The sequence below is a fragment of the Chamaea fasciata genome, unplaced genomic scaffold (genome assembly GCF_029207755.1).
Source record: "Chamaea fasciata isolate MVZ Bird 193981 ecotype frontalis unplaced genomic scaffold, bChaFas1.0.hap1 SCAF_6, whole genome shotgun sequence".
NCBI classification, from domain to species: Eukaryota; Metazoa; Chordata; class Aves; order Passeriformes; family Sylviidae; genus Chamaea; species Chamaea fasciata.
Window position 1 is genome coordinate 10,581,323 of NW_027094091.1, and position 17,345 is coordinate 10,598,667.

The window sequence follows — 17,345 nt, forward strand, 5'->3', positions numbered from 1 at the left end:
TGGTCAGGGTGTTGGGTGCAGTCCAGTCAAGTCCTCCTGGAGTGACAGATGTGCTTCTCTTGAAGCAATGATCCTGTAGAAGGATGTAGTTTTCCTCTGAAAGTCCGGTGGTGGTGTCGATGGATCCAGTCTTCCTCTGGGAATCCAGTGCAAACAGGCTGTGCTGGTGTTCTGAATCTCAGGTTTTATCCAGGTAGGAATGCTTGGCTCCTCCCCCTGGGTGGAACATCTCACCATGGGATGCTGTAAATTTATCAGTCATGCAGTGAGCCTTGATGGCCCATTACCAGCAGATATCCCCTGGAGGGAGGATGGGTCGTGGAAGAGACAAAGAACACTGCCCCATCTGGTTTTAACAGCTGGGCCATTAACAGAAAACACTCCCCAGAGTTACGAGGGATGGGTCATGGAAGAGACAAAGAACACTGCCCTACATGGTTCTAAGAGATGGTAATAGAATACATACCTCTGGTTACATCTTACGTTGCAGCCCAAGACAGGGGGTCATGTCTACTTGGATAGGCAACTGCATCTCATCAGCAGCCAAAATAACCCTCAGAGGTATTTTTAGCACTCCATTTTATCTACAACTGTCCCATGATTCACAGTGTATTTACACTACATGTCTGTGGTGTAAATGTGTCCTAAAAGTGCTGTTGAAAATCACTTTCCGCAGTTGGAACCATTTTTATGTTTAGTATCTGACATCCTAACACGGCAGCGTGGCACTCAGTTTGTGTGGGGGAAGAAAGGGTTAGCATTTTGCTAGTTTACACATATGTGCAAATGCGTAGAAAAACATAATCAATATATGTTTTTTAAATCTATTAATCACAACCATATGTTATTTTGAAATAAGGGAACAAATGCAGTAGGCATTAGGCAGGAGTGAGACTAGAAATGTCAGTAATTTATATCTCAGTTAAATGTCACTTACACCTCAGTGACTTATTAATAAAAAGATGAATCTTATTTTTCATAGTTTGTTTTTTGCTTTGCCCTAGGGTTGAGCTGATTTTGTTTGCGGCCATATCTACTTTGTAAATCGATTGCCTTTCCCTTTGCAAGAGTCTCAGTATAGCAGAGAGACGATACTAATTCTTTACAGCAGGGAGTACAAATTTCTGCCTGCAGTGTGGAAGAATGGTTCATTCTGCAATGTCTGTTACCCTGCTGTTTCATTAATAACAGGACCTACTGATGTGTGAAAGGTGCTTGAGCAGCTTATTATATAGGCATTAATAGTGAAACATGCAATAAAGGCGGGCGGCTCTGTCTGTACGAGCGAAGGGTTCCCTGTGCACGAGCAGCCTCGGGAAGGCTGGCAGAGCAGCAAAAGGATCCAAGTGTCAGTGCTACCTTCATTAGAAACTGCTCTCTACGCCAGTTTTCTCCCTTCAACAGAGAAGAAAGAAAACTGTTGGAAAGACACATCTAAACAAATCAGGATTAGCTTTTGCAAAAGGAGACCATCTAAGGTAGGAAACGTTAACTAGCCCTTTCAATGCATAATGTTTGCTGAGATGCAAGGCGATTTGCAGCTTGAGAATGGTCTCTGGTTGGATGCCACTTGAATTTATCTGGGGCTGCTGGCTTGCAAAGGCAGATTGATCATCAGTGCGTTGTATCTGAATTTGGCTGGGTGAGTGTTGACAGCTGACCTAGACTTTCTGCTTTAAAACAGGCATAATTAAAAAAAAATCAGCAAGCAAATAAATAGAAGTGCAAATGCTTTTTTCCCTTTTCTTTTAGTCTTTTCTGTAGCCCAGTTATATTGGTCTAGGTGAGTTCACCTAATTTTTCACCCACTTTCAGCCTTTCCCTTTTTAGCCACCTCTTCTCTCCAGAAATACAGAGCTATGCCTGTCTGTATTTATTATCTGAACTGCTAAAAACTCACAAACTGTTAACGTGTCAGGAGAAAACTATACATTAAACCAAACTCTTTGCATAACTTTTACCCTGTAAATGATTTGTTAGGTTTATTGCATAGCACTATTTGACGATAGCTTGTGACTTACTTTTTTACCAAAGTAAGGGGTTCTGCAAACTATTTCTGAATAATATAGAAAAGTTTAGGATTTGAGGGAACTGGCAGATAGAGAAGAAAGAATGACTGTTGCAGGTTTTGTGAGGGTTTTTTATTTCTTTTCTCAGCTGCTTACTTGCTATTCTGTTGAGAATTCCTCCCACATGTATGGGGAAAGTCCTCAGTAGTGCTTCTGTGCATTTGTGCTTGTGTGGGTTTGTATGTGTTAGTTTTAGTGCATAGTTTGATTTTTGAGCCTGGCAGACTTGTGGTGTCCATTGCCTTTCCTCATGAAAAAATGCAGTACCAGTTAACTGTCTTAAATTATCTGAAATAAAGGATCAGAGGAGTGATTCCAGTAGTCACCCTGATACCTCCTGAGCCTCAGACCCCAGCAGCACACAGACTGCCAGCTACACTGCCTCTCTAAGCCATGTGTTGCTGTGGTGATACATTAATATCCAGTGCTATTTGCCAGCATTTGGGTGTTCTTACAATATGAAATGGATGTCTTCAGTCCCGCATCCAATTATTTTTTCATTCCTGGTGGTCCTCTGGCCCACATCAGGGGAATGCTGCTGTTGCACAGCTCTGAAAAGCCCTGGACCTCCCTTGGCCCAGTCAGCAGCACAAGCCCCTGCCTGCAGCTCTATCCTGTAACCATGGCAGTGGTGCAGCAGTAAGTGCACTCAGTGACAGTTGCCTTTGTTGATAAATTATCTCCAGGATGCTCTGGCCCACTTGAAAACAGTTCAGTGTGTCTGCTAATAGCAGGAGAGCAGCCTGTGACTCGTTCCTTGTAGCTTTAAGATTTTCTCATCCTACTAACTTTCAGCATTTTTTGTGCTTTTTCAAATTTCCCTCCCCCCCCCCCCCATAAGAATTTTTCAATGGTACATTGTACTGGAAATATGTGGATTAAGTCTGAAAGAAGAAACTTCCATACTTTCAGGAAGGATCATTAATGTCAGTTCTGCATGTGACGGCAGCATTTCCACTCCCAGGTAAATCTGGTGATCTGGAATAGCAGTCCTTATCTAGGCACAGAATGAGAGACAGCTTCTGTTCCTAGATGTTTACAGCCCAGATCACCATGTTCAGCTTGAAAAGAGCTGTTCTGGCTTCCTCTGATAAATCAGGCTGTTTCTCCAGGGCTGTTCAGTGTTGCTTGAGTTTCATTCTTCCCATCTGAAATGGATGTGCTAAATACACAGCTGCAAAGTCGAAGATTAGGGGAGTATGTCTGCAAGTCATCTTTCTCCTTCTTCACTCCCTCTCTCCCATCAAGAGTTGGCATAAGTGAGAGCCAGCTGCAGCTTGTCTTGGCCCCTAGGTGGTTTTCAAGGAGTGGGAAAGTGGAAAAGAAATAAAGGAGATTTTTTGAGCAGATGGAAAACAGAAGCCTCTTCCAGTCTCAGTGGGTGGCAAGAAAAATTGCAAAGCTGAGAAGAAAAAGACAAAAGAGGCAAATAACTCCCTCCATAATAGAAACAAATGAGTGCAAAATCAGTGGGTTTTGGTATGACAGACCATTTTGATTTGCAAGAACATTTACCAGATTCTGTAGAAAAAAATGCACTGTTGTCCTTTTTCAGATTTTACCTGGTTGTGGCAGGGCTGAATTTGCTCCTGAGCTAGAACTCATTTGCAGATGTCACAGAATGAGATTACAGTAGTAACAGTGCTATTTTTCCTTCTATTATTTGTTTTTTCTCAATTATACCTCTTATGGTTTTTAATTACTTCTATTTTATTTTTTCCCACAACAGTTAGTAACTTCTCCTTCTGAGAGTCCAGCATTATAGTAAGTTGTTATCATTCTGAGATAAATGTTCCTGTTGGTACATTTGGTCTGCACCTTATACCTGGAAGAATAAGGAGTGTGTGGGAAGCAATTAAAATGACTCAGATGGGGGTGGGAATTCTCAAGGCTCTGCAAAGCACACAGGATGAGCCAGAACCAAGACAGCATGAAATAACTGTACATGTGAGATTGCTAAAGCTGTAGGTAATGCTGCAGGTGTGTGTAGTGAACATTTCATGTGACTGTTTCTTGGCATCCAGTAGGATGATAAATGAATCCAGTAAGGAGAAGATGAGGAGAATGATTGATGCAAACCATTACACTGCATTTACAGTGGTGTAAATCCTGATGAAAATGGTTCATTTGCCCTGGCACGCTGTTGAAGTGAGTCAGTGGTGAGTCAGGTCCACTGTGACTAAGAGAATTAGTGAGAGTTTTTCTCCACAGAATTCAGTCCTTAACTTCTAGCTCTCACGCTTTTTTTCTCCTTAACACTGTTGTATGACAGAAACAATAGATATTTTGCCAAATACATGTGCCTTGACAATGTTGCCTGTCCCTTCAAACCCAGTAGATGATGTGACAGCTGTTTACTAACTTCATCATTACTGTATACAACTATTACTGAGTAATTCTTGGAGTCCTTCTGTTGCATATGCAAAACTCTGGCTGTGTGAGTGGAGATTTTATGTGATTTCGCTTAAAGCTGGTAACTGAGCAGAGTGTTATATTCCAAGCACAAAGGTTATTTTCTGAATAGCATCACTGTAATTTGAATATACCCCTTAGAACTCAGTTCATGGAAGCCAGTGTAGTCCATGTAATATGCCACAATGTGGATGCAGTAGCAGAGGTATCAGTGTGTGCATCCATTGATAACATTTGTTGGTGCAGTGCTGTGCACCTTCTTCGTGGTACTCCTGAGAGAAAGACAGGACAAACATCTGAGCCCTGGATTTTACACAGCCTTTAGGATTAAGTGCACATTGTGCAATGTGGGTTGAAGCACTGGCCAAGAATAGGAGCGTTGTATTAACACGTGGGAATAAGCAAGAACAACCCCTGACTGAGTTTGCCTAATTGGTGGAATAACTTGATAGGAAAATTTTCTAAGCCAGTTCTGTGCTGCTAAGTCAGAGAGTTATTAGATAATATCTAATGTAGTTCTGGGAGCAGGAATTAAAACCTTATCTCAGCCAAAGTCACTGCATTTACTTACCAAAATTGTGAATTTGCCTTTATAAATCAATGCAGTGACTGATTTGGCTATTTAACAACTAAATGCTGTATCTCATTCAAAAACTTTATTAAATTTCATAAAGATAAATATGCGGAGTTCCTTTTTATACCTGTGCTTCATTATCAGTTTCCTGTACATTACTGGCACCTAAGAAAAAGCACAGTTCATTCACATAATGGCTTAATATCTCAGTAAAAACAATCATTTGGGGGCATGAATGAAAAAGTATAAACAGGATGAATTAAATTTCCACTAAAGGATTTCAGTGATTTTCCACCTTTTTTTATTTATATACTCTGAAAAAAAAAGTGAAAGTACATGCTCCTCAATGTTGAGTTTAAAATGATAGATAATGAAGCAGATATGAAATGGTAATGGGAGCAGAACAGAGCCAGCAGATTTTAAGGAAGTCTTCCACAGAATGCAAGAACTAGCAATGTGAGTTTGGTGGAGGGCAACCATGATTGTTGAGGGACTGGAAAACAAATCCTGAGGAGATGCTCAGGGAGCTGAACTTGTTCAGCCTAGGAAAGGGATGGCTTTAATGGGACCTAATTGTAGTGCTCCCATACCTGTGAGGAGGCCCTTGAGGATGTGGAGACAAGCACCTTACTGAGGCACATGGTGGGAGAGCAGGAGACAACTGTCACAAATTCAAAGAAGGGAGGTTCTAACTGGATAAAAAGGGGAAAAAAATCACTAAGAATAACTAAGAATAACCACTGTCCATTGCAGCAATGTTCTCAGAGTTTGCACAGTCTCCATCCTGAAGGTTTTCAGTATTCAACTGAAAAAATTCCTGGGCAGAGTGATCTGAATTGGGTATCAACCCTGCTTTGAGCAGGAGGTTGGGTTAGATGAATTATTCTATCATTCTGTGGTCACTTGAACGCTGCTTGGCTTTAAACAGAATTATATTTCTGTTGCCTATACTATGAAGTTTACCTGAAGGAATATCAGTGCCCTTTAATGAACAAATGGGAGTGTCCATGTCAATGGACATTAATCAGAAAATGGCTACAAAATATACAAAAGAAAATAATTTATTGTCTAATCAAAGTTTTACACTTTCACCCATCCCTACATTGCCTAAGTGTTTTTCCCCTTCCTCCCATACAAATAGTAACTTCCTTCCACTTAAAAGCAACAACAGTTAAGTCATATGTCTTCTATAAGATCTTTAATACTTCAGTGTAGGTTGAGAAGCTGCCTGATGGGAAGGCTTATTGGCTGTCAGTGGTTTTGTGCTTTATTCTGTTTCCCTTTGCTTGGACAGGTGGTTGTCTGGTGATGACACACTCTCCAACAGATTTGTTCCATTTGAAAAGCTTTTAACTAAGAATGCTTTATACCAGTCTTCTGTGGGCTTTGTTTGTGGGTCAGGCAGCTGCACCATGCCTTGGCATACCCACTAGCTCAGTGTTTTGCAGTGTTTGCTGTTTTTCATTATTTCTATTCAGCATAGGGTACAGTGAGGACTTGATTTGGGGATTTTAGAGTATGAGGTTGCCAGGATTTGGATCTACTTCAATAGACCACACTTAGTGGTAATGAGGAACTATTATAGCAACTATATTGTATTATACACTCAAAATGGAAAATATGCTTTGATATGATTGAATCATTGCAGCGATCTAACCTTCTGTCAGTTCCACAAACTTTTTACTCCCAGCAATCAAATATGTCAATTACCCCTATGCGTTTTGATAACAAGATAGATTATTTTAATTGTTATTATTTTTCATTTTTACAGGGAAAGGTTTACTGGTAGCTTTTAATTCTCAGGAAAAGAATCAGATAGTTGTAAGTTTATTCAGTGTGTTGAACAATTTGCTCTACTTTCTGCCTTCCCTTTACTAACTACTTCATTGAGTAATGCGGTGGGATAGGATGTACTTAGACTTCAGTGATGAATCAGACATCAGAAATCTTGAGTCTCCATTCCAGGACTCAGCTCACACACTGAGCTTTAGGCTGCTCAATTTCTCATGTGTCAATCCATAAGCAATTGTCGCTCATCAACTGCAGTAAAAAATTGTATCAATCACACTTGTAGAAACAGCATGAGAGACCAGACAAGCAATGTCATTGTGGTAGAGTTACAGTTATTGTGCATATCATCTTTTATATATTCTACCCCTTCATCAGTTATGGCAGCTATAGCCAGAAAATGAGCAGAGTTTTTTGTGGGGCTGTCTGCAGTAATGTAATATATTTTTCCTGGGTGATGACAGCTAATTTAAAACTCAAACTTAACTAGTTAAGGTTATTCCTTTTGGTATGAATTACTCTAGTTTTGCTAGCAGTGCATGTTTTCCAGGGCTGGTGATCATGCTGCTCTGAAGACTCTAAAATAACACCCCTTACTGTCTTCAAATTGTGCTTTGAATGATGCAATTCATATTTGTCACATCAGCTTTATTCTCCTTTTACTTAGTTCAAGCCCTCAAGTTACGAGAAATGAGAAAAGGTGGTTGTATGTACCTTGCTGCAGAGCTCTCTGGTCCTGCTTTAAGTGAAGCATGGGTTTGTCTCTCAATGTGCTGTGGGACAGGTTGCAACACTGCAATGGTCCCTGTGCTCAGGGCAAGGACTGCAGGAGGTCCTTGGCTCCCCTGGTAAAACATTCCTCATGTTGTTCAGCCCAGAAGGCTCTTCCTTCTCTGCAGTGGAGACTTCACATTCCAAGGGGTCTCTTACAGCTAAAGGGAAAAACAAAGCTCATAATACTTCGTCTCAGAGTGTTGAGGACTGTTTTGACTCCGTTTAAATTGCACACTAAGAGTGCAACTCGATGATTGTGGAAAGCTGGTTCATGGTCAGTTGAAGAAAAATTAAATTGTTGGTAATGTACTGTATTACTAAGGACACACTTTGCTGTTCAGGTTTGAGGTAATCTCAACTGAAAATTACTCTTCAAATTCATCTTCACAATAATACTATCTTCACATCTGGATTCCTGGGCACAAAGACCCGGTGCAGTCTTAAAGCAAATGTAGGATATTGAGGAGGTTTTTTAGAAACCATCACTTCAACCATAAGAGATATCTCAGAGATGAATGTTGCTTCTTCTGTCCTGTGTGTGTGTGTTGGTATTTTATTAAACACTGAGACAACAATCTGTCAAAGTAAGCTTTCAAACTGTGCAAAGAAGAAGTAACCATATGGTTAGGAATTTGTTTGCTGCATTGAACTGCCTCACATCAATATAAGCAGGAAGAGAAAAAATGATGATTATTAAATCTAAGCCAAAACCATGCAATATTTTCTGCCCTAAGCTTATAAAATAGCTGGGTTCTGCTGGAACCAATTGTTCACCTATGAGACCAAGCCCCTGAAATTGAATGGACAGGAGAAAGGGGCACTGATGAAAGCCTCCTTGGCAGTTACCCAAGGGACCCTATAATTCAGACTCAGGTCCTTGGTTTGAATATAGTTTATGATATCTAGTTAGATTAACTGGATATGCATATCAAGAAACAGTATTAGTTAATTCCTGCATCAGCTGATAGCCTCAGACTCAGCTAGCACCGCTCATTTAGAAATATGGTGTCTTTTTTTAAATACTTTCAAGTGATGAAGTGTCTGCTATGTCTTGTCTTCTGTGCTTTGATTAGAAGAAGGAAAAATTAAAAATAAATTTAAAAGGGGCGACAAAAGCCACTGTCAGCACTTAGATGAAAATTTTTGAGTTTGTGCCATTTTAATTCAGAGATAATTATGCAAAATCCATTGGAGTTCTCCTGGTGTGCTCATCAACGAAAGGATCACTCTACTTTTCTCCCCTAATTTTTCTGTTACAGTTGTGTCTGTGGGGTCTTTCTGTGCCATTCTATACCGAGTTGATATTACTGACTATGCAAGTGAATTCACCAAGTGAAATAAAATTATATATTTGGTTGTACTGTTAAATTTAGGGAAATAGACTTTGTTCTGAGATACATCCAGGTTATCTGAGAATCTGACCTGGCAGTTTATTTTAGCAAAGAAGTAATTGAAATGCCTTAGAGAATGATAGCCTGGGAATTGTATCATCTCTGCTGAATTAGTTGAGTTATTGAGGCTATGCATTCCATTAGCAATGCTTGTGCACTTCCAAGGGAAATTATATTTCTTTACAATTTGATATGCCAAACGTAAGTTTATCTGGTGATAATTAAATGCTCTTCTATGCTTAAACACCTGCACTAAGGCAAGCTATTTTAAACCTGAGGTTTAAGCTCAATACTGGTACTTTGTGGTCTGGTACTTTAAAGGTGTCATCACAAATAGTAGTGACCATCTTCCGTGTCTAAAATTGCAAAAATCACTCTGAAATCTGCACAAAGGATAACATAAAAAGAGTGAACTGGAGCAGAGATGTTTTCAAAATGGCAATTCAATGACAATGTGATGTGTTGTTCTTTATTGCCAATCTGAAATGCTTCAGCAGGTTTTCAGGAGTGAATCAAGTTAACACTGATGCAGTAAACCCAGAGGTTCTTTTACCTAGATTTACTGCATTCCTATGATTGGTGTTGTGAATGGCAAAATAGCTCCCATACACATATTGCATTTTTTTAGATAAATGCCTCTCAAAGCTTTGAAATTTAGTGAATAAGAAAAAATTAGAAAAGTCACCTTTGTAGTAACAGGGTTAAATTTCTAGATTGATAGAAGGGGATTTACAGTGCAGTGCCGTGAGAGACTATTTACATGCTGAAGGCAGTGGGGCAATAGTTGGTAGCAGTTTCATAAAGGCACTCCCAATCCTAGCAGCACTTTCAATGTTTTTCAGGTAAGCAGGTTATGAGACATTTTACATGGCCCAAAATTTGCATATTTTCTACTTCAGGAGAATTCTGCTGAAGTCAAGCTTAGCTTAATCTTAAGTTAATCCTATTTTACGTTAGCTCTAAGATGTGGAGTTACTTGGTCTCCTGGTTTTTGTTCCTAGGGGAAATGGGATTGACATTAAGCCATTTAAACCATGGGCAATTCTGTCTAGCATGGAAGAGTGTGAGTTCAAAGAGGAGAAAGGAGATGCTGAGATTTGGCTTTCAGTTCCATAGGGATTTTGAAGAGTGCAGAGTGCTGGGAGCATGTGTAAGAGGTGTCTTTGGGATGTTGAACTCTGTTTTGTGAGTGCCATCTGAAAGATGGGTTGGGAGTGCAGTTTGGAGGGACTGACCCATGTTGTTCACTCAGCAGAGCACAACTCCATGCTGCTTTGGTCACTGACTTAGGCCAACGTTGCAGGCAATGAGAATTTAAATGTATGAAAATTGGTAAGTACTAAGCAGTTCTGAGCAAATTGAGGGCTCAGTCCTGTTCTCATTCCAGTCAATGAAAACAATGGTATTAAATTATGTGGATTAATCTCTGGACAGATCTTGGCCTGTCTGTGTGAGGGTATCAATGCACAGTACCCAAAACTGCCTGCTCTGGACTTGCAGTCCTCTGGCAGGCTACACACATTCCTCATGGAAACTCTTTAGTATAAGTTACCTGCAAGACTCTTTCAAAGCAGCTACAAACATTCCTTGCACAGAATGGTTTTTGCTGAGCATTAAGATTAGGTATTCATTTGGTGCATGATGCCCGTATGGTTGAGTTGCAGATCTGTGCTCAAGGTTGTGAACTCCCAAATTGATTGTGGAGGTAAGTCCTAAGCTACCCTGCGCTTAGTTTACAGGGAGAATGTGTTCATTGCATAAATTTGTTTCTATCCTGTAAATTTAGAGGCTTAACTATTGCACATAAACTTTTTTTTACTTCGTGTAGGCAAGACCATAATTACATTTTAAAGTATGAATTGTCTAGAAGGAAAAATTAGCATTGTGATTGTAGGAGACTGTTGAACTAATTGTCTTTAGCTAATTAAATTATTCATATACAAGAGAATGAAAGAAAAACTGCTAAATTGATCAATATGTTTAATCATCTGTACCTTCTGTCCAAACAGGCAGGAGAAAAGCATTATCACCCAACCTGCGCACGATGTGTCAGGTGCAATCAGATGTTTGCAGAAGGAGAGGAAATGTATCTTCAAGGTAAATCAAGATAACAAAAAATGCAACAGTTACACTTGGCTTACTTGCCCACACCTGCTTGCCCACACCACAGGCTTGCACAGGAGAAATTCGGTATCACAGAAGGACTTATGCAATAAAGTATGCAATGGGAAAAAAATGTCATTTAACATAAATATGAGCTGAAATCCTTCCTATGCAGCAACTTCTAGCTCTACTAAACTGATCAAAGAAAACTGCTTTCACAGTTAAATGCAGTGGAAAACACCAGAGAAAATAAAGGTTTTTGCATATGTCTTTGACTGGCAGTATCTTTTCAAAGGAAAACAGAAAAGAGAAATTCAGTAGGATGTGGGAACTGCAAGGCTGGTGTATTATCCTAAAATCACATGTTTTGCCCAGATCTGTTTTTACAACTTTGCCATTGTCCATGGTTTTCTAGAGGCATACTTTGAAATTTTTCCTTAAGCTTGAAAAGTTCAACTGTAAGACACAACAGTGGTCTCAATAAGATCTAATTATGGTTTAATACTTTATTTTAAATTATAATTTTATTGTCACTTTGGTTTGCAACAAGAACTAGCTCATTAAAAGACACAGTGATACTTGTCTGTGCTCTGCTCATGAATTTTCCCTCAGGAGCCAGAAAATGTTGCAGTTCTTCCAGGTGAAAAGGATCTTAGCAGTTCTAAAATCAATCAGTGCTTTAAAAAAGTACATCAAACTACAAATCTGTTTCTAGATTGCAAACCTTCTGAAACTTGTTTGCAGGTCTGTCTTCTTTTAAAGTTCCATTTGTTGTAAGGGTGGATGTTTGTTAGGTTTTGTTCTAATTATTAATTCAAATAATAGCAAGGTATGCTCAGGTTCTATTAATTTGGATCTATCTTACTGTATTTTCTGATGCATGGAATGTTTGCAGGAGCTTACTGTCATCCCCTTTTTCGTCTTCACATGGAGAGCAGTTTCTATTAGAAACTGGTGTTAATGCCATGAAAGATCTATGATCAGTTATTTGGTCTGCCTAACCTGTTAAATAATAAAAAATGTTGGAGCCCAGGGTTTTATAATGTGTTCTTCATCCTCTTAATAAACTGATATAAAGTTACTTTAGGTGTTGTGTGCTCTTTAGCAGAAATCTTCAGTGGTGATCCAACAGACAGCTTTTGGGTGAAAGGACTGTTTTTCTTCAGTGTGATAAAGTTTCCCACAGTGTTGCTTGGCTATAGACAGAAGTAGTTAAAAAAAAAATTGATCTAAATACTTCTAAATCCATTGGGATAATTTGAAGCAGTTTGTGGGACAAATGGGACAAGCTCAGATCCACTTGTAAGTGGAAGATAAAGTTTCTTAGTCATTCAGTACCAAAAAAAAAAAATCAATAACTTAGTAAACGTAGTTTATTTAGTCTATACTTACAGGTGTTCTTTTACTGGAAGAGTCTGGGTTCATCTGGGTTATTTTGTGAAATAAATTCTAATGATCTCCATCTGTCTTCTGGGAAATAAAGTTTCTGTTTCTATCTTGTTTCCAAAATCCACTTGTTAGAAAACTATCAAACTGCTGTGAAAACAAAGCATTTCCTATAACTCTTCTTGATACTCTCCACCTAGTATAAACATTAAATATTTATTATGAAAAGGTTCTCAGATTCCAGTTTAGTCAGGCAGAAGTTGCAGTGCACTCATGTTGTTTAACTCTGGAGCTTTAATCTGTGGCGTGTCAGAGCTCAGACTGGCATAAACATAAAGGTTTCTTCTTACTGTTAAAACATGCAAATAATTATTTTGTTTTATACCATTATACATGTTCCACTTCTACTGAATGCTATTTTTAACATCATGCTCAAGTTTTTGAACTTTTTTTTCTTTTGTGACTAGTGCAAAACTATTCAAGTTTCTATCTCACACTCATTGTTTACTTATATTTTGTCAAGATCCTCGTTTCAATACTTGTATGCAATAAGGAATGAGTTCATTTGCTATCTCCTGCTTCCTCCAGGATGGATATTCCCCTCAATTTATGCAGTTCCTTAGTAGCTGACTTACAAGAGACAAACATATGGGAAGTGCAAGATCGGAACAGTGAACAAATCATAGACAGACTGGATTTTCAGCTGGGGTTACATGGCACAATGCCATTCCATCCCACCACAGCGTGCTGCTGTGTATGACCCAAGTCTCATATTACAAGAATATGTATTAGTAGAGTGCAGGAAATTCTAACTATGTATGAAGAAAAATATTACCCTGAAACAGGTTGCCCAGAGATACAGTGGAATCTCCATCCTTGGAGATAGGCAAAGCCCATCTGGATACAGCCCTGCCTGCTGTAATGGGACCTACCCTTAGCAGGAGGTTGGGCTGGTGGAGCACCAGAGATCCCATATCACTCTTCTTAGGACTCAGATTTTGATGTTGATCTGCCATATTGAAGTACGTGCAGCTTTCTGAAGTCTTTTAAATGTCTGTGATCAGGCTCACTGGTACTGAGAGGTTGTCATCTTGACCTCTGAAAGAATCATGCACTACCAGGGGAAGTAGTCAGTAACCTATGTCATGTAAAACCTTATAGAAGGGTTTAATAAGGTTCTTATTTTGAACTTTTAAGGGTTCTTATCATGGAACTGAATTAAGTAGAACTTTAAATTTACTTTACAGGAACATCTATTTGGCATCCAGTTTGTAGACAGGCTGCAAAGGCTGAAGAAAAAAACAAGGTAAACCCCAGTATTTTTACCCAGTGTTATTCAGCTGACATATTATTGTCTTTTTTTTTCTTTTTTTTTCTTTTTTTTTTTTTTTTTTTTTTTTTTCCCCCCCCAGCATGCATGGATTGAAGGGTTTGGAAATTTTTCACTACTGTAATTTTAAATTTTAAATTATGGTAATCTAGTTGGCTAATGAATTGTAATCATGTAATATAAATATTCTGCTTTTAATCAGTGATTAAAGCTACAGATTAAGGAGAATGTTGACGTAAGAGTTATATATATATATACATATATATACATTGAATAAGGAAAAATGTGAAAATATGAATAAGAAAAAAAAGTTAATTTTTAACTTCTGTCTGATTATGATGTTATCAGTTCATGACTTCTTCTCTTTTCATGTGGCTCTGAACTTAAATGATCAAAGGACTTTCACTTTATTTGTTTTTACAAAAAAAGAAATCTCCTTGGAGTTTCTGTTTTATTATTTGTTTCTAAAGTGTTGGCAAGCCAGCCACAGTTTATTTTAATCTCTGGCTTTAACTGCGTCCTTAAGCTGGATGAGTGCACCTCACTCTGTGCAAGGGGAAAAGGGAGGGAATTCTGGCAACTTGAATAATTACAAGGTTAGCAGATAAATAAGCTGTCCCTAGGACATGAAGAATTAATGATCCTTCTGAAGTGGTGGGAATGAGTTACAACTATCTTACTTAATGTAGAGGCCAAATGTGGGTTTTTTCACTTCTGATGTTCTCTGATGCTCCAAGTGGTACCCTTGGTATCCTTGTTCAAAAAAGCTCTGCTTTGGTTCAAGGCTGGGAGGAAGGCACATGGGACAAGTCAGAACAGCAGGCAGCATCCATAAAAAGATTGTTAAATCTGGTGTGTTAGAAAGTCCAACTTTGACTAAATTACAGTTTGGAAAAAAAAATTGTTTGGGCTTTACCCTAAAAGATCTTGGCTGTAAGTTTTTGTACCCACGTGTTTGAGAAGCGACTGCTCTGATGTTCTTTATGACAAGCTCTGAATATCAAATAATTTTCCCAAGCCTAGCCATTTTTCTTTTTCCCAGAGTTTTTCCTATTTTCTGATCTGTATGTCCATTATTGAAAAAATAAAACCAGAAGGAAGGATGTCATTTCAAAGAGAGTAATAATGAACTTTTTAACATAACTTGTAAAGTCTGGAATGGGATCTACGACTTGAGAAATCTACTGTTCAACCTTGCAATTTGTTGTTTTTAAGTTATCTTCCTATATATAGATATATGAACAGCATGTAATTAAAGTAGGTGACAAAGGCAAAATGAGAAAGTGGCAGCATGCTCCAAAACTTTGGAGATGGAGTGGAGGAGAAAAAGAAGTTGTGAAAGAGAGTGACAGCATAAAGAAAGATGATGGGAGAGTGAGATTTTAAGCAGAAGGGAGGAAGCTGGAAAAGACAGGAGAAATCAAAGCAGTAAGGGAAAGTAAGGTTTATAAAAAGGCATATAGGGAAAAGAGGTAGGTGGAAGAAGAAAAATGTGTAGTACAGAAAATGAACTAACAGAGGCAATGGAATGAACAAAGGTGTGAGGTTTTATTGAAAAAGCTGGGAGATTATGTGGAGCAGGCATGGATGGAGATGCTAGATAGGGTAATGTATTATGAAGAGAATAACGGACGTCTGAGATGTGGGATGTCTCCAATTCTTTAACCACCAGTATCCTCCAAGTCCTTCTTCTCCCTTCATCACCCAGTTTGTGGAGGTGGTATTGGAGATTGCCCTGACTCAGGTGCAGGACCTTGCACTTGGCCTTGTTGAATTTCATGAGGTTTGCATGGTCCCACTTCCCAAGCCTATCAGGATCCCTCTGGATGGCATCCCTTCCCTCCAGCATGTTGTCCCTACCACACGGCTGGGTGTTATCTGTAGGTTTGCCAAGGATGTGCTCAATCCCACTGTCCGTGTCATGGATGAATATATTAAGCATTACTGCTCCCAGTACAGACCCCTGAAGAGCACCATTTGTTATTGACTTCCACTGGGGCAGTTCAAAGAAGTTACTGGAAATGTGCAAGGCTCATGCTGGGAACTGCAGTAACCTCTTGGTGCCGAGGGAATGCCCTGACTGGGCTCTTCCAAGAGGTGTCAGGAAAAAAGGACTCAGCCCTTGTCTACCCTCGGAAAGACCCTGAGCTTGAAAGGAACCTCTGGAGGTCATCTTTTCGAACCGCTCTGCTCAGGCTTAGCTGCCTTGGGCCAGATGCCCATGACCATGCTCAGGACACAGAAAGAAGCTCTGGAGCTTTTTCTGGGAATTCTGAGCTTAATCCAAAACTGTCATTTGATTTTAACAGGGTTCAAAATGTGTGAATAGTGCAATTTTCTAAAGTTATTTTTCTCTTTTGCATTGAGTGTCTTATAGGGACCTCAAGAAGGAGAAATATGGTTTGTACATGACATCAGTGTACTAGTGATGCTTTCATGTGATTTACACAAGTTCTGGAAAACTGAAAAGTGCTTTAATTATGCAGAAGAGGTCTGTCTTAAATGATCATTCCCCAGGTCCTTTTTCATGTTGTGTTCACTGTGAGTGAATGGCATGGCAGTGTGACGTGTTTCAGACACAAATTAGAACGGTTTGATGCCATAACCTTGGAGTAAAAATGTTGCCACTGTATTCTCCTGTAACTTGACCTGTCTCTGATAGTGCCCAAAGGCACCCCAGAAATGCTCTGGGCCATTTTTTTCTGAAGAGTAGGGATAAGAAAGCCATGTGTAAAACAATTCTTGAATTTTGAAAAGGTTACATTGATTATCTGTAAGTGTTCTTTTATTTTGAACTCCATGTTTTGAGCTCTCTATAATATGTCCTTTTTCAGTGGTAAAAATTGAATTAAATGTCTTGTTTACTTTTTTTGAAATAGCAGTTACATTATCTTTGACTCTCCTGTATTTCCTATCTATTTCACTTCTCCTGCCATAGGAAACTAGGACTTCCTCTGAGAGTATTATTTCTGTACCTGCTTCAAGTACATCAGGTTCCCCAAGCCGTGTGATCTATGTGAGTATTTCCCAGTGAAATTTGTTCTGTGGAATGGGGAAAACCTTGTGCTTCCTCCTACAGTTTAGCACGTTATATGGAAAGTTAGTGTCTCCAAACCACTGCAGTTTAGAATACTTGAATACTGCATTTGCTGTAACAGAATTCTGGCATTTTCCTCTTATTTTTTTGTGGAGTATTTGTAGCACTTACACTATAGCTAGAGCTGACTTACACCAAAGCATGCAGAATACCACAATTCTTTCTGAAAAGAAAAGTTTACTTAAACAGTGCAGCCCACAGGTAGATTACAGGCTTAGATTTGAACACAACTTATTTAAATTGAGCTCCTGAGCCTGCATCTGTTTGCCTATGAAAACACTCATGTGTGTGATTGCAGGACTCTGGCCTTGCCAAATGCCACTCCCTCACTCAGAGAACTTTTGAAGTGTTTATGGTTTATGAAGTGCTCTGAAAAGCTCATTGAGAGAATTTAAAATTATGAGTATAATAAAATCTTAGG

The 17,345-nt window shown here is 39.1% G+C and overlaps 1 protein-coding gene across 9 annotated transcripts in view; it reads left to right on the forward strand.

The window, feature by feature from the left end:
• Window positions 1-17,345, forward strand: part of ABLIM2 (actin binding LIM protein family member 2) — a 130,576-nt gene that overhangs the window by 69,994 nt on the left and 43,237 nt on the right. For all 9 annotated transcript variants that reach the window (XM_066185399.1, XM_066185403.1, XM_066185404.1 and 6 more), the window contains exons 7-9: window positions 11,018-11,105; window positions 13,745-13,803; window positions 16,766-16,843. In XM_066185399.1, coding sequence (XP_066041496.1) covers window positions 11,018-11,105; window positions 13,745-13,803; window positions 16,766-16,843 — 225 coding nt within the window. The remainder of the gene's footprint in view (window positions 1-11,017; window positions 11,106-13,744; window positions 13,804-16,765; window positions 16,844-17,345) is intronic.